Below are 18,476 nucleotides of genomic sequence, written 5' to 3' on the forward strand. Positions count from 1 at the left end.
AGAGGAATTCGATCTCCTTGACCCTTTGTTGTTTTTTCCACAGGATTGAAAAAACGTACAAGGAAGGCCTTTGGAATACGGAAGAAAGAAAAGGACACTGATTCGACGTATGTACTTTGGGACAGCACAGCGGCTCAGCTGCAGCTGAGGGACCACATGTGGCCATGTGGTGTGGTCAGCTGCACGGCAGAATGAAGCACCCGTTAAACCCTTTATTTGGCTAGAATCCCCGAAAGTTACAAAATGGGAAAATCAACAGTTGTTTGGATACAGGTGAAACCAAAGAGGGCTACATTTACTACTCACCTTTAGCTTTTCATCCCATATATTTTTATCATGCATAAATTTTAGCACAGTATGAGCGCTGCACTGTGTCCTTGTCCTCCAAGAATGTATAAATCATGGGATAAAATATCTACCATACCAAAGAAATATCTTCCATATAACAAAATGAGATAACATAGTTGAAATGCCTCCTATGGTAGCTAGTGCTTAGTAAATGCTCAGTAAATGGCAGTGGATGCTACTCTTACTCTTACTAATACAAATTAATATGTGGTCAGTTCCTTATGAGCAGTTAAAAATGAAATTTCATGGAAATTTGAGGGTGGGAAAACTCATGTTTGGACAGATGATCAGTGAAGCCTCAGAGAGGGAGGAACCTTGAGTTTAGACTTCAAGTAGGTGAGGACATGCATCTCATGCCAAGGGAACAATGACAGCCAAGGGAGAGAGATGGAAAAGTCCAGTAGGCATTCAGGACAAGATAGCTAGGACAGTTTGTCTACGTGACGGCTGCAGGTAAAGGTGGTAATGGGAGGCAAGGCTGGAAAGGAGACCAGGCCCAGATAGGAAGGGCTTTAAGGGCTAGGGTGAGGTGTCTGGGCTTCCTTCCTTAGGAATGGGCAACCTTGAAGCCTTGAAGCCTTTTAAACCAGATAGTGTAAAAAGTTTTCTAAGGGGAGGAAGCAATTTGTGTGTGTGTGTGTGTGTGTGTGTGTGTGTGTGTGTGTGTAGATATCGCTTGTTAAAATCGCTTGTTAAAATCTCTGGTTCTTACCTTTTCTGTATGCTTTTTCTTTTGGTAAATAATTATTCCAGGGAAATGACATTCACTCTAGTCTTGCAAGTTTTTCTTTTTTTTAATTTTTTTAATGTTTTATTTACTTTTGAGAGAGAGAGAGACAGAGCATGAGTAGGGGAGGGGCAGAGACAGAGAGGGAGACACAGAATCCGAAGCAGGCTCCAGGCTCTGAGCTGTTGCACAGAACCCAACACAGGGCTTGAACCCACGAACTGTGAGATCATGACCTGAGCCAAAGTCGGAGGCTTAACCGACTGAGCCACCCAGGCACCCCAGCCATAAACTTATTCTACCAGCAGTGATAGTTGAAGGACATGCTGTTTAGTATAAACCTTTGCTTTTCATGAACCCCTGCTCTCGAATTGGGTCATGCATCATTCTTGCAAAAGGCTGGGAAGTTGTTCTGGCAATTTACTGTCCCTTCAGTGTTAGGTAATGCTTATGTTCGTCTGCAATCATTGAAACCTTGTTGATGCAAACTGTTTTCAGGACTGTCACAACTCCGTGAGTGTTGCCAAGCAACCTGCTCCAGTAGCCGACCAGCTCCAACTATAGCTGATTGAACCTCCTTAGACAGAGAGTGGGGTCGGGACCAGAGCTTCCTGATTTGATCATCATTACAGTGGCTGATAGAGGAAAAGAGAGAGCCTGTGCTAAGTGGCAGGCCCTGTGCAGGGTATTTTTGTATGCACTGATATCCTTTTTAATCCTCACGGCGATTCAATAAGGTTAGAAATAATATCTCAATTTTAGAAATGAGAAATCAGTGCCAAAAGGGATTAAGTAACTCTCTGAAGGCTATCTGGAAATAAGAGTTGGAGCCAGAATTCTAGTCCAAATCAAGTGCCCATCCTCTGTCACCCAGAAGAAAAAGACTAGGTGGGCAAAATTTTAATCAAGACCTGTAGCGGAGTAAGAGAAAAGGCAGTAGCTGCAAAAGGGAACTGACACTTCTTAAAATAGCGACAAAGGCCCATGGTAGATGATTAGTTTTCAAATAGAAGTCAGTAAATATAATGGGTTCTCTGCTAAAAAGAAAATAAAATTACTAAAAATATATGTATAAAACTCCATAAGAGGGGGTTAGAAAATGCATTGATAACACATGCTCTAGCATCTGAGACTGAGATGTTAGCAAACATCTCTCCACTCACCATCCTAGGTCAGATTGTATAAAAACGTTATTCTAGATAACATTTCATGAGTGTTTACTATATTCGAGACACTATTCCAGGCTCTTCACTTTCTTCACTTCATTGAATCCTTTAATAGGCCTATGAGGTATATGCCATTTTCATAGCTATTTAGTAAATGAGGAAACTGAGACACAAAAGGCTCAAAGAACTTGCCCAAGGTTATGCAGTTAGGAATCTATGTTGACTGAATCCAGGCAGTCTGGCAATACAGCCAGTGGTCTTCACTGCCATGCTTACAGCCACCAGACTAGGAGACACAGGCTCCATTCCGTCAATGGTTAAGACAGAGGCAAGATAGGACACTGTGCCGCTATGTCCAATTACAGGGAAATGCCACCCCTATAGCTGCAATATGCATGAGATCAAGCAGCCTCTCGTTTAGGTCGCCTATTGATATACCCTTGTACCTGGACCAATAGTGGGCAACACCACAGCCAGGCCTATCTGCAGAGCCTTGTCTTCATATCTATAATGTGCTGCCCCCAAAGACATCCCCGTGAGGATCAGTACCTTTGGATATATCCTACCCTAAAGGTGACACAATCATCTCTCTCTCAGTTCCTTCAGTACAGGTTTGCTATCCTGGTAAGAAATGCTTATTTTTTGCGGTATATAAATCTGAAAAAGGAAGTTTGCTTTGATGAATGTAGGGCAGTACCTTTCCTCTATGCTTTCTGTCCAACCTTGGCTTATTGGTAACCTTGGTAACCCCCTGGATTTACTCTCCTGTCTCATTCTTTTTACCATGAGCATGACTTCTTCATTATTTTTATCCTCTGATTCTAGCCTAGTGCCTGGCTATAAACACTCAGTATTCATTCAGTGAATTATAACTCTTATCAACTTTTATCTTCCTACACTTTGTTTTTCATGAAATTTCTTTGAACCAACTAATTCCCATAGCCAGGTTCAAAGACCCCAAGATTTCTGTCAACTCCCATGGATCTTTCAATATCTGGGTCCTTTCTGCATCTAGTCCATGTATCGCTGATTTACCTCTGCATCCCCACAGACACAGAACTGCTTACGAAAAATAATGTGCTCCCATCAAGTGTTTTATAACCTAAATGGAATATCTTGCTGAATTTGAAGGGGGTGTTAGTAGGAAAAGGAAATCCCATCATGGAGCCCAGAAGATGGGCTCCTAACTCTCTGCATTTCTCTCCCCCTCTCTCCCTCCCTCCCTCTTCTCTCTCCTCCTCCCCACCCCATGAATCAATAAGGAATGTTGTTACTTGGTCCCACCTCCTAAAGAACAGTTCCAACCACACCAAACTCCGTTAAGACTTCAGAGTCCACCTCAAGCACTTATTAAGTTTACCTTCCAAACAATGCAGGTCCTCATCTAAGCATAACTCTGGCCTCCGTGTTAATAGAATAACATTTTTCTAGCTCTTTACAGAGTGAACTAAAATAGGAAGTTATAAAGTCACAGTGACTACCCTTTTATTTCTCCCTTCCTCTGGCTCCTCCAGTTCAGTTTCCCAAAGGAACAATAATAGTACTTGCTTTGAAGTCTAACATGGCTGCAAATGGTCAGTTTTGTGTTCTCAGTCATGAGACACCATGAAAGAGAAAAAAAAAAAAAACATAACAAATGAACAGTTTTGACTAGTTAGTATGGGCCAGGAACTAATTACAAGTTCTTTATATACTTTATTTTATTTAAACAGACTTTGAGAGATTAAGTAATGTATTCAAGGTCACAGAACTAATGAGTGGTGGAGTCTGGACACCCAGGTTCATCCTACTCTGGAACCTTTACTGCTAGGCACTGCAACACAGTGTCACCCTGGATGATGAACTCTCTTGGCCTTAGGTCATCAAGGGGGCCATTTAGCAAACATTGTCCTCCATTTCCTGCTCTCCTGAAATCAAAGGAGCAGTAGGTATATAAATATAGAAGAAAATACAGATTCTCAAAGTAAAGAGAGAAATACCATAGGAGTTCCTTTCTATAGGGAGAGATTCAAGACCAGTCACAGGGGAGAAGATGAGAGAGGGCAAGTCAGTTTACATTCCTTGTGGTAGTTTAAATGGAGCCAGCTGAGTGGGACAGACTCTTAATAAACTCCCCTCTCAAAAGTGAACCAAGACACTGCGATAGCAACATGTACCTTTTGGACAACAGCTTTTAACGAGAATCTGCCTCCTCCCCCACACACAGGCACACATCCCATGCTCAAATATCATTCGACTAATTTGTTTTGATTTCGTTTTCATTAGCCAGGTTCACTGGGGTGGGAACACAGGAAAGGGGGAGAGAGGTGGTCTGCAATTCTTATTGTTGCATGTTAGTCTATGTAGCAAGAATGATTCATTTTCCTAATAGCTACCCATTTCTTTTTGTTACAGAGGTTCACCAGATAGAGATGGAATTGTAAGTATTTAAATGACCATTTTCAGTAGGTTTGCATTTCAATATATATACTATGTTTGAATTTCTTGAAGCCCCATTTCTTTTTATTTTCCTGTAGGGAAAAAATAACTTAAATGACTTTTCAGACCTCTCACTGTTGTAATTTTCTGTAGTAATTGCATGGGACATATAAATGCAGTCTTGGTCAAGTTAAACTTATTTATTGCATTCACCTAAAATCCTGCCCCAGAGTAGGCGAGCAAACCTCAACAATATGGTGGGTCAAAAGCCAGACAGTTCCTGCAGGGGCTGCTACCATTAACTGTTATTTCATTTCCAATTTAATGATATAATAGCTCATTATGTGAGAATGTTTTTCTCCAACAGAGGCCACAAAGTCATAATGGAGCTCAGATCCAATAAAATTGAAAGAAGGTTTTCCCCTTTAGTTGAGTTGCAGATACATTTTCTATATTAAATTCCTAAGTAGGGAATGGTCTTGAAACCACTTATGCCTGAATTTATAGCCTGAAGGAGGAAAATGTGTCCACTGGGTTTAGGTTTAACAGTAACTCTGACTTCTTGCTGGCCACCAGATTTCTTGCTTTTTTAAAGAAGTCTATGGCACATGGGCTTGGATTTATCTGAGTTGAGCTTATGGGAGTCTGTACCAACTTCTAAAATGACTTCCTTTGAATCTAAATCAGACGCCTATTCAGAAGGTTCAAAAGAACAGCTGTTACTGAAAAAAAAAAAAATGGACTCACATTAGGCTCATTGGGCTGGAGTGGGAACTAAAATAAATCTGGTGGTTAAAAATATTTTTTAAAAAATCACCCTTCATAATATTATACTCAAATTGAGGTGTTAATTGCAGCTATAGCAGAAGTTTTTTCTTCCATACTTGACTCAAGGTTCTTAGCTTTGGGGTCCCTTTTGCATTCATGTAGTTCTCGCCATGAAATGTTAAGAAAATAGACATAAATTGACCAGACATTGGGTAACACTATAATCAAGGCTCTATTCAGCAGGGGAAAAAAAAGACCCAGAAGACTCAGCTTCTCCTCACCTCTTGCTTCTGGCTCAGAGCCCTCTCGTTAACTCTGTCTCAGGTACTCTCTGCTTCTGTGTCTTCTCTCTGCTTCTGTCTTGGTCCCCTCCCTGGGTTCTCTTGTCTCCTTCATTCTGACCTCGGCAAGGCTCTGTTAGCTATTCTCTGCTTTCTGTCCCTGCTGCTCTTAGGCTAGACTGCTGTTTCCTGCTTCTCTCCCTCTACCTCAGTCTTGTCCCTTTTTCTTTAACGCCCTGCTCCTCCTGCCCTCCGCCACCTCCTCACTCCCTACCCCATTGCTACCTCAGTGTTCTCTGCTCTTCTAGGGACCACCAGTTTAAATCTCTGGTAGAACCGCAGCCCTGGCATGTGGGTGCAGCCCTGGCATGCAGCTGGCAATGACGAGCATGTGCTGCATTAAAGAGCCCAGCCGTGATTCTGTGGATTCGTGCACCCTAAGTCAGGGCTTCATAGCTGAGCTCCCTGAGATCTCTCTCCCTGCCACCAATCCAAGTCATATATTTATCTATCGGCAGTGGCACCCTCCTTGTTCCCTAATTGGAAATGCCATAAATATCACTGGTCGTGATTTTAGGAAAGAGGAATTGTTTAATTTTGACTTCTCAGGAAGTAAGGCAGACCTGTTTGAAAAAGGCCACATTCTAAGTAAATGCAGCTTCCTAGATAATTGGCATTTATTAGCCAGCTGCTAGTTTTACCGTTTGGAAGGACTCCCCAGATATTCCTCACTCACTGTGGTCACCAAATTTTGAGAACTCCTTATCATATCAATGCTGTAGGAAGTCAAGTTTCTGCTTGCATTCAGTCCTTAGCGATCTCAATTTTCTTTCAAACCCAGGCTGATTTCTTTAATCCCTTGTGTCCGTGGACCCAGGTGCACTTTTATCTTTTACCTGGCTGATTTAGCTTCCACATTATTGTCTCCTGGGTATCTGAAGTTGAACTGCATGGTTTCACTAATGTGGTTCTGCAAACCACAGGTGGTGGTGCCCCCCCTTAATGCTTATAAATGGCTATGCGATAAGTTCGATGTACTGATGCCTATTTAATTTCAGTTTCTCAAAACTTAATGAAGCCCATCTCTGGTGACCGCACTTTTGAGGGTTAGTCTACAGAGGCTTCATGGCAAGGCTGCAGGTGTGAAGGTGGGCTTGCCTCGCTCCCCACTGGTGAATGTCCCTCCAGCAGAGCTGTCTGGCATGATGTCTGAAACTTCAGGCAGCTGCGAGCGACAATGCATTCTAACCCAGAGACCAACTCACCTTTGTGCAGGGTGCGCTCAAAACATTTTCCTGAGCAGTTTAGATTTCCATCCACACAGGCCGGGGGCACAGGGAATCACAGCCATTGCTGTGAGAAGATCTCTGCTCATCCTGAACGCGTGTGCAGGAAAGGGCCCAGATTTGAAGCTGTCAGCAGTTCATGCTGTACGTATTGACAACCTTCAGGAAAGCTTTGAAAAGGAGGGATATACGGTAGAGCTCGACTTACTGGACTCCTACTGGAAATATAACCATTTTCATTTAGTCTCTTTGGTGTGTCCCGGTGTCTGTTCTCTACCTGTAAATTAAGTTCTGGCTGAATGAGGCCCAGATCCACGTAATCCCTAGTGCCTGGGATGCGTCTTCCCCCTTCTCCCTTCTTCTCCTGGCCTAGCTACACTGGCCTGCTGAATAGAGCCTCATTATGGGCCCCAAAGTCCACTCCTTGCTTAAGGAACCCTGCCGAGATTGGTAGGCCCTACGATTTGGCCTAGAAATTGTTTCTTCTATGGTATGTTTGCTGACTCCATGTGATTCTTTATATGTGTCTTAAAGAACAAACAGATCCTTTAACAACTTTTTTCTACATGAAAACAATCAATTCCAGCAGCCCAGCCCACATGAACCACCCTACAATAACAAAGCAGAGTGTGCGCGTGAAGGAGGAAAAAAAGTTTCGGTAAGGAAACAGATTTTAGTTTAAAATTTCCAAGGGGTTGTAGAAACAGTGAGTAAAATCCCAATTTGAAATTTGGAAAAAAACAGTGGCATTTATTTAACCAATCTAAGAAAAACTTTCTTAGCTATTTCTAAATTATTCTTGAATATCCAAGGCCAATTTTTAAATCAACCACATAGACCTGATATACTGATGCCTGAATATACTTTTTAAAGAGTAATTGGGTTTAAAGGACATGTGTTTCCTTTGTCTTAGACAAAGGACAGGGATTCAAACTTGTAAAATAATATGCTGTCTATAAGAAAGCTTTGGCTATAATATAAACGTCACCATACAACTTGAGTAGTCATTTGTTAGGATAAACACTATCTTAGTAACATCATGAAGTCAGCAGGGCCTTGGCCTGTGGCAACGAATATACTCGGCCAAACGATGGTGAGTCAGGGATGCTGATCCAGGCCCAGACTATACAGCAACTGTTACCGTCTTGTCCAGTACAGTAGCTACATATGCTTATTCAAAATTCAGTTCCTCAGTAGCACCTGCCACATTTCAGGTACTCCGTAGCTAATTGTGGCGGTGGCTACCGTATTGGACAGTCCACATATAGAATATTTTCATCTTCACCGATAATTCTATTGAACAGTACTGTTCTATGGGATTATTTACAAAGTGAGTCAAGTCTTGCCTCGGTGGCAAGAAGATAATTTTTAAGTAGAATACCATGTATCTTTAATACTTCATGTCTAAGGAACACTACATGGCCATGAGCTGACCTTGGAAAAGAGAAGCATTCACAGTAGAAATTGAGAAATTTGATGAACGTATAATTGAACACAACTGTTACTGCATTTATTGATTTAGCCCATCATAGTATCTGAGAGCAGATAATAAGCCTGACCAAAGTAAAATACCTATTAGAGCATGACTAATATTAATATGAGCCTCAATTATCTTTAAGTAACAGTCATATATTCAAGTGAGAAAAGTTGACTGATGCTAATTGTAGAATTTTAGAAAAGAAAGAAGTAAAAGAATACATAACTCCAACTCCAAGAGAAAAATCACTATTTATATGTTAGCCAATATCTGATATTGCTTTTACTATGAGGCCTAGTTTTTAAATGATATCTTCCTACTTATATTCTTTCTTGCTTCTTCAGTGTTTTCCGATCAAAAATCAAAAGAGCCATTACCTTCCCTATTACTACTATGAGCTGTACCTTGCTTTGGTGGTATAACCAGGAGAATTGCTTTTTTCTTGGGGTTTGGCCAAAAACAATTCAGCCAGGCTCCAGCCAAACTTAAACTCGATCATTTCCACTTGTGAAGCCAAATATGTTCATAATAATCCGCTAGCATGAGTGAGGCCAAATTGCCAATTCCTCTGATAAAGCCATGTTTGTGTGTGCTTGTGTGCTGAAGAGCTGCCTCTAAGTGTATTGTTTATGATTTGTTGTTTGTGTTTGGTATTTGTGTTAAAAAGATTCCTAGTTTAAAAGACATTTTCTTTTTATAGATTTTGCTTTCTCTCCTTTTTGTCTTCTATATTGGTTTCCATGGAAACTGGGAATTTTTTCACTCAGCCCAGATCCCGAAAAATCAGGAACTTTTTATCCATAATGTTGAATATATGTTCTCAAGAAAGACACACACACACACACACACACACACACACACACACACACTTATTTATTTAGCTGAACACATAAGCTATCTTGGTTGTAAAGGGCTTTGAGTATGGAGATGAGACTACTATGGAAGCAAGCTAGAAGTTTGAACTCAGTAATTTACCTAACCTTTTTGATTTTTAGGTAACAATCTTTTGTATTTAAGAGTTGTTTCAGAAGCAAACTTTATATTAATAGTAATACTATAGGGATCACAAAATTCATGAGTTTAATTCTTTGGAACAACATAGTTCATTTGATTTCTCATCATTATAAACCAAATCTGTATATTGAATTTATTACAATGCTTGTTAAAAGGAATTTGGAGAATTTTGCAAAGAATTCATATGGAAATAGATTGGTAAAGTATGAATTACAAAAGAGAGTAAATATGACAAAAAGAAAATAGGAACCATATCCATTTCCATGGGAGAGGTTTTTTTTTTTTTTTTTTTTTTTTATTAGATGGCACATTATGTAATGGACCTTGTCCTTAACTCCATAACTCATACAGGTACAAGGATGATGTGGCAGGTTTTAAAAATGCCCTTTGTTCAAAGTAGGGAGAGTATTGCTGAAGCACTAATTCAATGAAGGCAATTCTGTGAAAAGGTTAAAATGGTGTAGTCTGACAAAGTATATAATCTTTGTCAGGAGCAAAACAAAGAAAAAGAGGGTCACGGAGTCACTGTTCCTGGGTGCTAGAAGCATGGCAGAGTTCTTGTATTTGTGCATTCTAGTGCAGTGGTGGTGTATAAGAAGAGGAAGAAAGAGGGCATGGACACAATATCTATGCCTTACCCGCTATTCACTCTAGCTATAAACTAGGCTAGTTCTTAGAATGCCCAGTCCAGCATTCAGTAATCAATGACAATGGTTACTAGGTTACCTCTAATTTGCTTTTCTAGTGATATGCATACATGAAAACTTCCTTCTCCTACCTATTTGTCAAACTAGATGTTAGCTGTTCAATGTTGTAGTTCAAGTGGATTTTATCTGTGATTGTAAAATTAGAAGTCCTGTCCTCAAGCCGCATGCTTCACTATTTGATACGTGCTGTTCTGAGTTCTGCTAGTTCTCGGTGACATACCATTGTTTTATGTGCTAAACACAGGAATGTTGTTGAATGGACCCTCCCTTACCAACCTGATTTGTGTTTTTGTCCGTTGCTCCCAGAAAGTAGGGAATCTTAGAAATTTCTGTTTATATGATGCCACAGCCTTACTCAAATGCTTGTGGCCATATATCATGATTGTTTAGGTGCTAAAATAGAACTTGAAAAGAATCCAAAGAGTAATGGCTGATATCCAGTCATCTTGCAATGACGTATGCTCATGAAGCCATAGAACACACGGATGACAGAAATCCCCACAATCAATCCTTGGATTCTATTTTAATAATTTGATAAGAAAAGCCACTTGGAAAGAATAACAAAACTATTTTTAATACCTAGGAACTGAATTAACTTGGAGTTGATTCCCCTTACATTCTATCAAGGGGGTGGTTAGGGAAAAGTTGAGTCAGTGTTAGAAAAGCTAAAGGAAGATTAGTTAATGACTTGGAGAGATACTCTTTAGGTATATTGGAACTAATTGTATGTGAGAACAACATGGCAGTCAAAATGCTTCCATATATATATCTGGTTATATCCCCTGAAGGTATAGAGGATTAAATTATACTGTAGGTGCTTCTAATTTTTTAGTAACCAATAAAATTTGAACAACTAGCTGTTACCATTCCTATGCTTAGGTATCTTACAGTATTTTGTGAAATAAGTATGTAAGCTCTTTTATGCAGTGTCATGGCAGCTCAATTTACCATTCAGTTACACCAGTGTGGTTGCTTAATAGGCTGCTCTAATTTGTCTTTCCAGTGCTGGATTTTGATAGCTCTTGCTAAATACAGATAAGAGTTAAGTGTTCTTTGTTCTTTGTCTCTTATTCAAATGTTTCTCTTCTAAATTTATTTTCAAATTTATTGCAGAAGAAAAGTAACGGGGCACCAAATGGATTTTATGCAGAAATTGATTGGGAAAGATACGTGAGTATCAGAACATTGTTTTTCTTTATTAAGTATTTCACAATTTGAAAATGAGTTGAGGCATTCTTATGTTTATAATAAGACATAGAAATAAGTGAAACATTCTCCATCTCATTAGGCAGTGCCTGACATGCTTAGGGTGGTTACAGAGTTTCAGAGCCCTAGGGTCTGTTAGACTGGGTTCATGACCTAGCCCCTCCACAGATTGATCCTCTGTGTGTGGCTTTGGGATGGTTATTTCCTGACCAACAGAAATGAAGTCAGTAGTTACGTTATAACATCGTTGAAAGGATTCAATGAGCTCATTATTTGCAGATTATTTTAGTTCCTGCCTAGCCTATGATATGTATTTTTATTTATTTATTTATTTATTTATTTATTTTTGGGACAGAGAGAGACAGAGCATGAACGGGGGAGGGGCAGAGAGAGAGGGAGACACAGAATCGGAAACAGGCTCCAGGCTCCGAGCCATCAGCCCAGAGCCTGACGCGGGGCTCGAACTCACGGACCGCGAGATCGTGACCTGGCTGAAGTCGGACGCTTAACCGACTGCGCCACCCAGGCGCCCCTGATATGTATTTTTAAAAAATGCCTTTTTAAATATTAAGTCCAAATGTTGCAGTCCTGGTTCTATTTCTAAGCAGCTTTGAGAATCAAGTCAATCAGTTAACCTCTGGGGTTTGGTCTCATAGTGTCTTAGTCCATTCAGGCTGCTATAACAAAAATACCATAAACTTAGTGACTTCTAAACAACAAAAATTTATTTCTAACAGTTGTGTAGGCTGAGAAGTTCACGGTCATAGTGCCGGCAGATTCGGTTTCTGGTGTGTCTGGTTGAGGGCCCATTTTCTGGTTTGTGCATGGCACCTTCTAGCTATAACCTCCTGGGATCTCCTTTGTAAGGACACTAATCCCAATGATGATGGCTCCTCCCTCAGGACCCAATCACCTCTAAAAAGCCCCGCTTCCTAACACCATCATTTTGGGGTTAAGATTTCAACATATAAATTTGAGGGGAGCACAAACATTCAGACCATAGCACAAAACAATTCACAGAACCTCGTGGTACAGACTTTTCCCAGGTCAAGTGACAATCACTTGTTGCTTTTCAATGAGTGACGGTGACTCTCAGCTGACACCTAAACTCTCCACCTGATTCCCCTGGAAACTGATTTACATCAACACCCACTTCACCAACCACAACAGGACAGCCACAGTGATTCTTGGATTTCTAATCATATAAAACATGTAAATCATATGCACATCAAAGATCATTTCTATTATACAGTAGGTACCTAAATTCACAATCCCTACAAAATGCTTTTGCATGTATGTTCTTTAGATGACTGTCTTGACCAAACCTCCCTTGCATAAAAGCTAATTTTAATGTTAAAGCTTTTGCATATTTGTTGATAATAACTTTATTTGTACAGTAAATAATACCACCACTTATTGAATATTCCCTATTTGTCAGTCATAATATTAAATGCTGTGGAATCCTCACAGCCTTAAAAAGCAAATGCTTTTTGCATTATATTATTTGCCTTTTATAGAAAAGAAAACTAAAGCTCAGCAGGTTAAATTATTTTTTCAGGTTTATTACTTTATCTTGAGAGAGAGAGAAAGAGAGAGAGAGAGAGTGGGAGAGGGGCAAAGAGAGAGGGGGAGAGAGAGAATCGAATCAGGGCTCGATCTCAGGAACTGTGAGATCATGACCTTAGCTGAAATCAAGATTCAGATGCCCAACCGACTGAGCCACCCAGCTGCCCCAGCAGGTTACATTCTTGATGTTTCCCACTCCTCCAGTCTAAAACGTGTCACTCTGCCAACCTCATCACCTGGTTCTCTCATATCTGTTTCCCGGGATTGGGATCTTTTAGGTATTTTTAGCAGTTCAAGTCCCTAAAATCTATGCCGATCCCTCTGTTACCCTAAATCCAAATTGTTCACAAATAATGTTATAAAGGAAGCTACTAAATATTAAGAAAATATGCTTTCTTTTCCCAGAGTTAATTCTTCTTTACCAAGAAAGACCTCTATTATATTTTGTAGGATTCTTTAATACACAAAAATGGGATGTTGTAAGCAAACAAGAAGTATGACAGTAAAAATACCAAATTACTCATCAAAGTAATATTACCCCCTCTAAACCCTACACTCTAGCGCTATCCCTGGTCAACACTGTGAATGCTTAAATGGAGCATAATTTCCCTCAAATTTGTTTAGTCCTGAAAACTAATCAGGTCACATAGGAATTGTCGTTGTGATTATACATTAGACATCACTTTCTCGAAGTAATAAGAAAGGTTTTTGTTCTTAAGAGATTATGTCATCTTGCTTTGGGCAGAGAGAGGGGAGAGTAAGGAAGGCCCCATGGAGGATGTGACCCTTAAGCAAAGCCCTTAAGTATAGTAGGGGTTAACTGACTGAACATTGAAGAGAAGAGAATTCCAAGCAGAGAGAATGGCATTTATGAGGACCCTGAAATGGGAAAGAGCTTATGTATTCAAACCATAAAAGTTAACAATAGAATGAAGGCCTTGCAGCTGAAGAGGATCCGGGAAGGGAATCTCAGACCTGGAGCCAGATCAGACAGGGCTGTGAGCTGCACGGTGGCCCTGGGCTTTCATTCCAAGTGCAGTGAGAAGCCAGGGTCAGGTTTTTATCAGGGAAGTGACCTCAATACACTTGAATTAAAAAAAAATAAATAACCTCAGGTACTGAAGAAGGGCAAGAGAGAAACAATAAATGCTCAATAAATGGTGGCTTTTTGGGGCGCCTGGGTGCCTCAGTCAGTTAAGTGGCTGACTTCGGCTCAGGTCATGATCTCGCGGTCCGTGAGTTCAAGCCCCGCGTCGGCCTCTGTGCTGACAGCTCAGAGCCTGGAGCCTGTTTCGGATTCTGTGTCTCCCTCTCTCTGACCCTCCCCCGTTCATGCTCTGTCTCTCTCTGTCTCAAAAATAAGTAAACGTTAAAAAAAAAATTTTTTTTTTAAATGGTGGCTTTTTTCCATAGCATTCAGGCTTTCTTTCTCTCTATGGTCATAGCACTTTTATCATTTCAGTGACTCCAAAATCTCTCTCTCCAACTCTGTCCCTTTCTCACATCCAGGCCTCTAACCACAACTTTAAAAGAGCCACCCTTGAATGGCTTCACCCTCATCTCTAGGGCATAAGGGTATAGTCTCACATATCTGGAGTCCAGGCACAGGTCTGCCATTCGCTGGGGTGTGTTTTCTTGCAAAATGGCATCTCATTTCTCTTGGTTTCCTCCTCAGTGAATGGGATAATTCTTTCCACATAGGATTGTTAATGAAGGTTTAATGAAATAAAGTGGGAGTCACAGGACTTACCATATAATAGGAACCCAAAGATAATAATACTAATTCCAGTCATGCAAATTCTCTTTTATCTTTCCTTTCTTTAAAAATGTTAGTTGCCTGCTGTTACAATTAGTTCAGTCAGAAATACCAGCAGTCCCTGAGGATTTGACAGTAGAAATCTTGGAGTCTCCTTGAACCTTCCCTCTCCTTTTTTTTCCTATGCCAGATGTTACAAAGAACTAAGATTAATCACTTCCCACCAACAACAACTTGGTCCATATTCTTAGCACATCTTCCCTGATTGATACAAGTTTTTGAATGAGCTTTCCTTTCTCCAGTCTCTTCTGCCCACAGTCTATTCCTGAAGCATGCTTCCAAAACACCTTAAAGATGCTACTTTCTACCCTGAGAAGTTGCAGCAACCACATGAAGTTTGAACTCTTCCTCCAGAACGTTGGCCATCCATGGTCTTATTTCCTATGTTCTCCCACTGTGCAGCTTCCTTTGCAGTCAGTCATCTTTGTTGTTGCCTCTCTCTTTCCCCATCTGAACCATACTATCCATTCCTGCCTTGGTGTCTCTTCCTTACAGCCTCTCCCTTACCACCACCACCCCCCCCTTCACCCTCTCCATCTCTCCTGAAAGGCAGGACTTTACTAATTTCCTTTTCCTTCAAACCCCTATCAATGATTTTTTTTAAATTTTTTTAAAAAAAATTTTTAAGAGAGAGAGAGAGACAGAGAGAGACAGAGAGAGAGACAGAGCATGAGTGGGGGAGGGGCAGAAAGAGAGGGAGACAGAATCCGAAGAAGGCTCCAGACTATCAGCACAGAGCGCAATGTGGGGCTTGAACCCATGAACCGTGAGATCATGACCTGAGCTAAAGTCGGACACTCAACCAACTGAGCCTCCCAGGCGCCCTGATGTTTTGTATTTTATATCTTTTTAAAATGTTTTGCCTACCAAAATACTTTTCAATTTTCCAGAGGAAAAATAATTTGCATTTTGTATTCCCCTATATTGCTTAGCACAGTCCTTGGCCTATAAGAAATGCATGATAAATGCTCTTTGAATGTTTCCTTTCATTGACAGTTGATTCCTAGTTTATTTTTCTGATAAAAAGACTCTCCAAGTATCCTTGAATAAATATCTAAGCATACGCTGCTTGGCATTCACTTCCAAAGGTTAAAATAAAAGATCTGTCTATATCTTTAAGTAGGAAGCTCTAGAAGGAAAATTAATAATTCCTTGATTTTTGTCAGGATAATAAATGCTTAATGTGCACTTGTATTTTATAGAACTCCCCTGAGCTGGATGAAGAAGGCTATAGCATCAGACCTGAGGAACCCGGCTATATCCTTTCTTTATTTTATTTTTATTTTAATCTTTATTTTCTGTAAGAAGACTGTATATAAATTCAGATTTTTGAAAAGGTGATGAAATAAGAAATAGTCCAAACTTCCTGAGTCCTGTTGTCCCTAATATTAGAAATGAATAAACAGCAGAGAACAGCCTGATCACTAACAAGCAGGCATTTTGCCTTGATCTATTCATAGAAAAGAGAGAGAGGAGAAAGAGAAAAATGTGCTGAGGAAAGATTGTGTAAATTCTGGGTACCGGGTTGTCTGCTAAAACCTGATATGACCATGTCATTTATCGTGACTAGAAAATAGCTCTTACCTGTGCTCTCCCCACAAACCATCTCTGGGCAGAGCGTCCCTAAAGTACTGGAAACTCATCACAAATCATCCCAAGAGTGGCCTTCCTTTCTCCTTAGACAGGAAAGCTCCCGTGGGCCTGTCCGTGTTTGTACTGAGTGGGACATAACAAATGGCCACCTGCAGCAAAAATGTAGGACCTTATACTACTGCTCCTAGAAATTCACCATTCTTAATCATGTTTCCTTACCAAGGAAAGGTAAATAAATTTGAACCCTTTCCTAATCTGCTCTTTTATTTGTCTGTGTATTTTGCTTTGATTTCCTGCCATCTAAGGATACCTTTCCTGCCATCTAAGGATACCTTTGCTGCCTCTATATGCAGTCACTCTTGTCTTATACTTATCATTGCTTCCCAGTAGAAAAAAGAGTTCTGTATCTTTAACTGTGTTCTACCTACCAAAGGAAAGCACTTTTATTCTTCGAGTGAATCGGAAGAGGAAGAAGAATCACACAAGAAATTTAATATCAAGATTAAGCCATTACAATCTAAAGACATTCTTAAGAGTGCTGTGACCGTGGATGAGCTGAAGGCATCGATAGGCAACATTGCACTTTCCCCATCACCAGTGGTGAGTGGTGTTTATGCCAAGTTTTGATGAGGTTGGACAGAGAGCTGTGTTCTGCCCATATGTGCTAAATAGATCAGAAACCCCTTAAACCGGAGGCTGGCATGTGGTCACCCTTTTATGAATTTTATGTAAACCTTAAACAGCTCCTTCTGTTTTAGAAAGCTTTGCTCATTTTATAATTGTTTTTGTGCTTTGCAAAATGGCAAAAATACATGGGACCACATTTCTTTTTGGCTTACATTCCTGCAAGCATTTGAAAAAGAAGGAAAAATAACAAAAAGATTATTCAGAGTTACTTCTGAAGCAATTAAGAATAATGTGAGGTTTACATATTTACTAACAGTGATTTTTTTTTTAAGTTTATTTACTTAGAGAGCTGGGGAGGGGCAGAAAGAGGAAGAGAGAGAGAATCCCAAGCAGCCTCCACACTGCCAGTTTGGAGCCAGATGCAGGACTCAAACTCACAAACTGTGAGATCATGACCTGAATGGAAATCTAGAGTCAGACGCTTAAACAACTGAGCCACCCAGGTGCCCCTACTAACAGTGATTTTTTTTTAATTTTTTTTAATGTTTATTTATTTTTGAGACAGAGAGAAACAGAGCATGAACGGGGGAGGGTCAGGGAGAGAGGGAGACACAGAATCCGAAGCAGGCTCCAGGCTCTGAGCTGTCAGCACACAGCCCCACACGGGGCTCGAACTCACGGACCGTGAGATCATGACCTGAGCCGAAGTCGGACGCTTAACCGACTGAGCCACCCAGGTGCCCCCTAACAGTGATTTTTAAAAACACATCATAGTGTCTTTTTTTTTAATGATATAACACCTAGAAACTCATGGGAAGAAAACTAAGGAAATTATTTTTCTTTAAAAACAACAACAACATTTCCATTGCTCTGCTCCCAAAAGAAACATTAATCTAATGTCACAGATCATAATCTAAAGATATTAAAACCCCTTTTGGGATGAGCACTGGGTGTTGTATGGAATCCAATTTGACAATAAATTTCATATATTGAAAAAAAAATAACATAAAAAAATAAAGATATTAAAGCCCATAATCTTCCTTATATTTTATTATCAAAATGTTTTAAATACTCTCATCTTTCAGGCACCTAAAATATAGGCAGACCTTACTTACATTATTCAAATTGGTATTTTTCTACAATTTGTTCTCCTTTCCCCCAGTTCCCACCTACTAGATTTCTATAGTTGCTGAATTCTGGGTTCCAACATGTACAGTATTTTCTCAGTGGTGTTTGCTAAACGCTACAACTGTTTTCTAAAAATAGATGTAAGGAACAGATGAAGGTTCTCAAACTAGCAGCTAATATGTTCTTGGCATCTTCTTCAGAAAGATCTGATCTTCCTACAGCAACCCCCTGACAGAGGTAGATAATAAATTCTGAACCATTTTTGAGGTGCTTTTAAAAACTCAACAAAAATTTCTAAAGAAGTTGTAATCATCTATCTCCTGAGAATAAGTATTTTTCTGCCTGGGA

The 18,476-nt window shown here is 40.1% G+C and overlaps 1 protein-coding gene across 8 annotated transcripts in view; it reads left to right on the plus strand.

Annotated features, from left to right (window-relative positions):
- Nucleotides 1–18,476, plus strand: part of SGIP1 (SH3GL interacting endocytic adaptor 1) — a 199,897-nt gene that overhangs the window by 85,125 nt on the left and 96,296 nt on the right. For 7 of the 8 annotated variants that reach the window (XM_030326944.1, XM_030326946.1, XM_032594315.1 and 4 more), the window contains exons 2-7: nucleotides 44–107; nucleotides 4,636–4,660; nucleotides 7,581–7,652; nucleotides 11,306–11,362; nucleotides 15,983–16,037; nucleotides 16,798–16,973. In XM_030326944.1, coding sequence (XP_030182804.1) covers nucleotides 44–107; nucleotides 4,636–4,660; nucleotides 7,581–7,652; nucleotides 11,306–11,362; nucleotides 15,983–16,037; nucleotides 16,798–16,973 — 449 coding nt within the window. Of the gene's footprint in view, nucleotides 1–43; nucleotides 108–4,635; nucleotides 4,661–5,667; nucleotides 5,752–7,580; nucleotides 7,653–11,305; nucleotides 11,363–15,982; nucleotides 16,038–16,797; nucleotides 16,974–18,476 lie in introns of all 8 variants that reach the window. The other variant, XM_032594319.1, reaches the window with a different exon arrangement.

The sequence above is a fragment of the Lynx canadensis genome, chromosome C1 (assembly GCF_007474595.2).
Source record: "Lynx canadensis isolate LIC74 chromosome C1, mLynCan4.pri.v2, whole genome shotgun sequence".
NCBI classification, from domain to species: Eukaryota; Metazoa; Chordata; class Mammalia; order Carnivora; family Felidae; genus Lynx; species Lynx canadensis.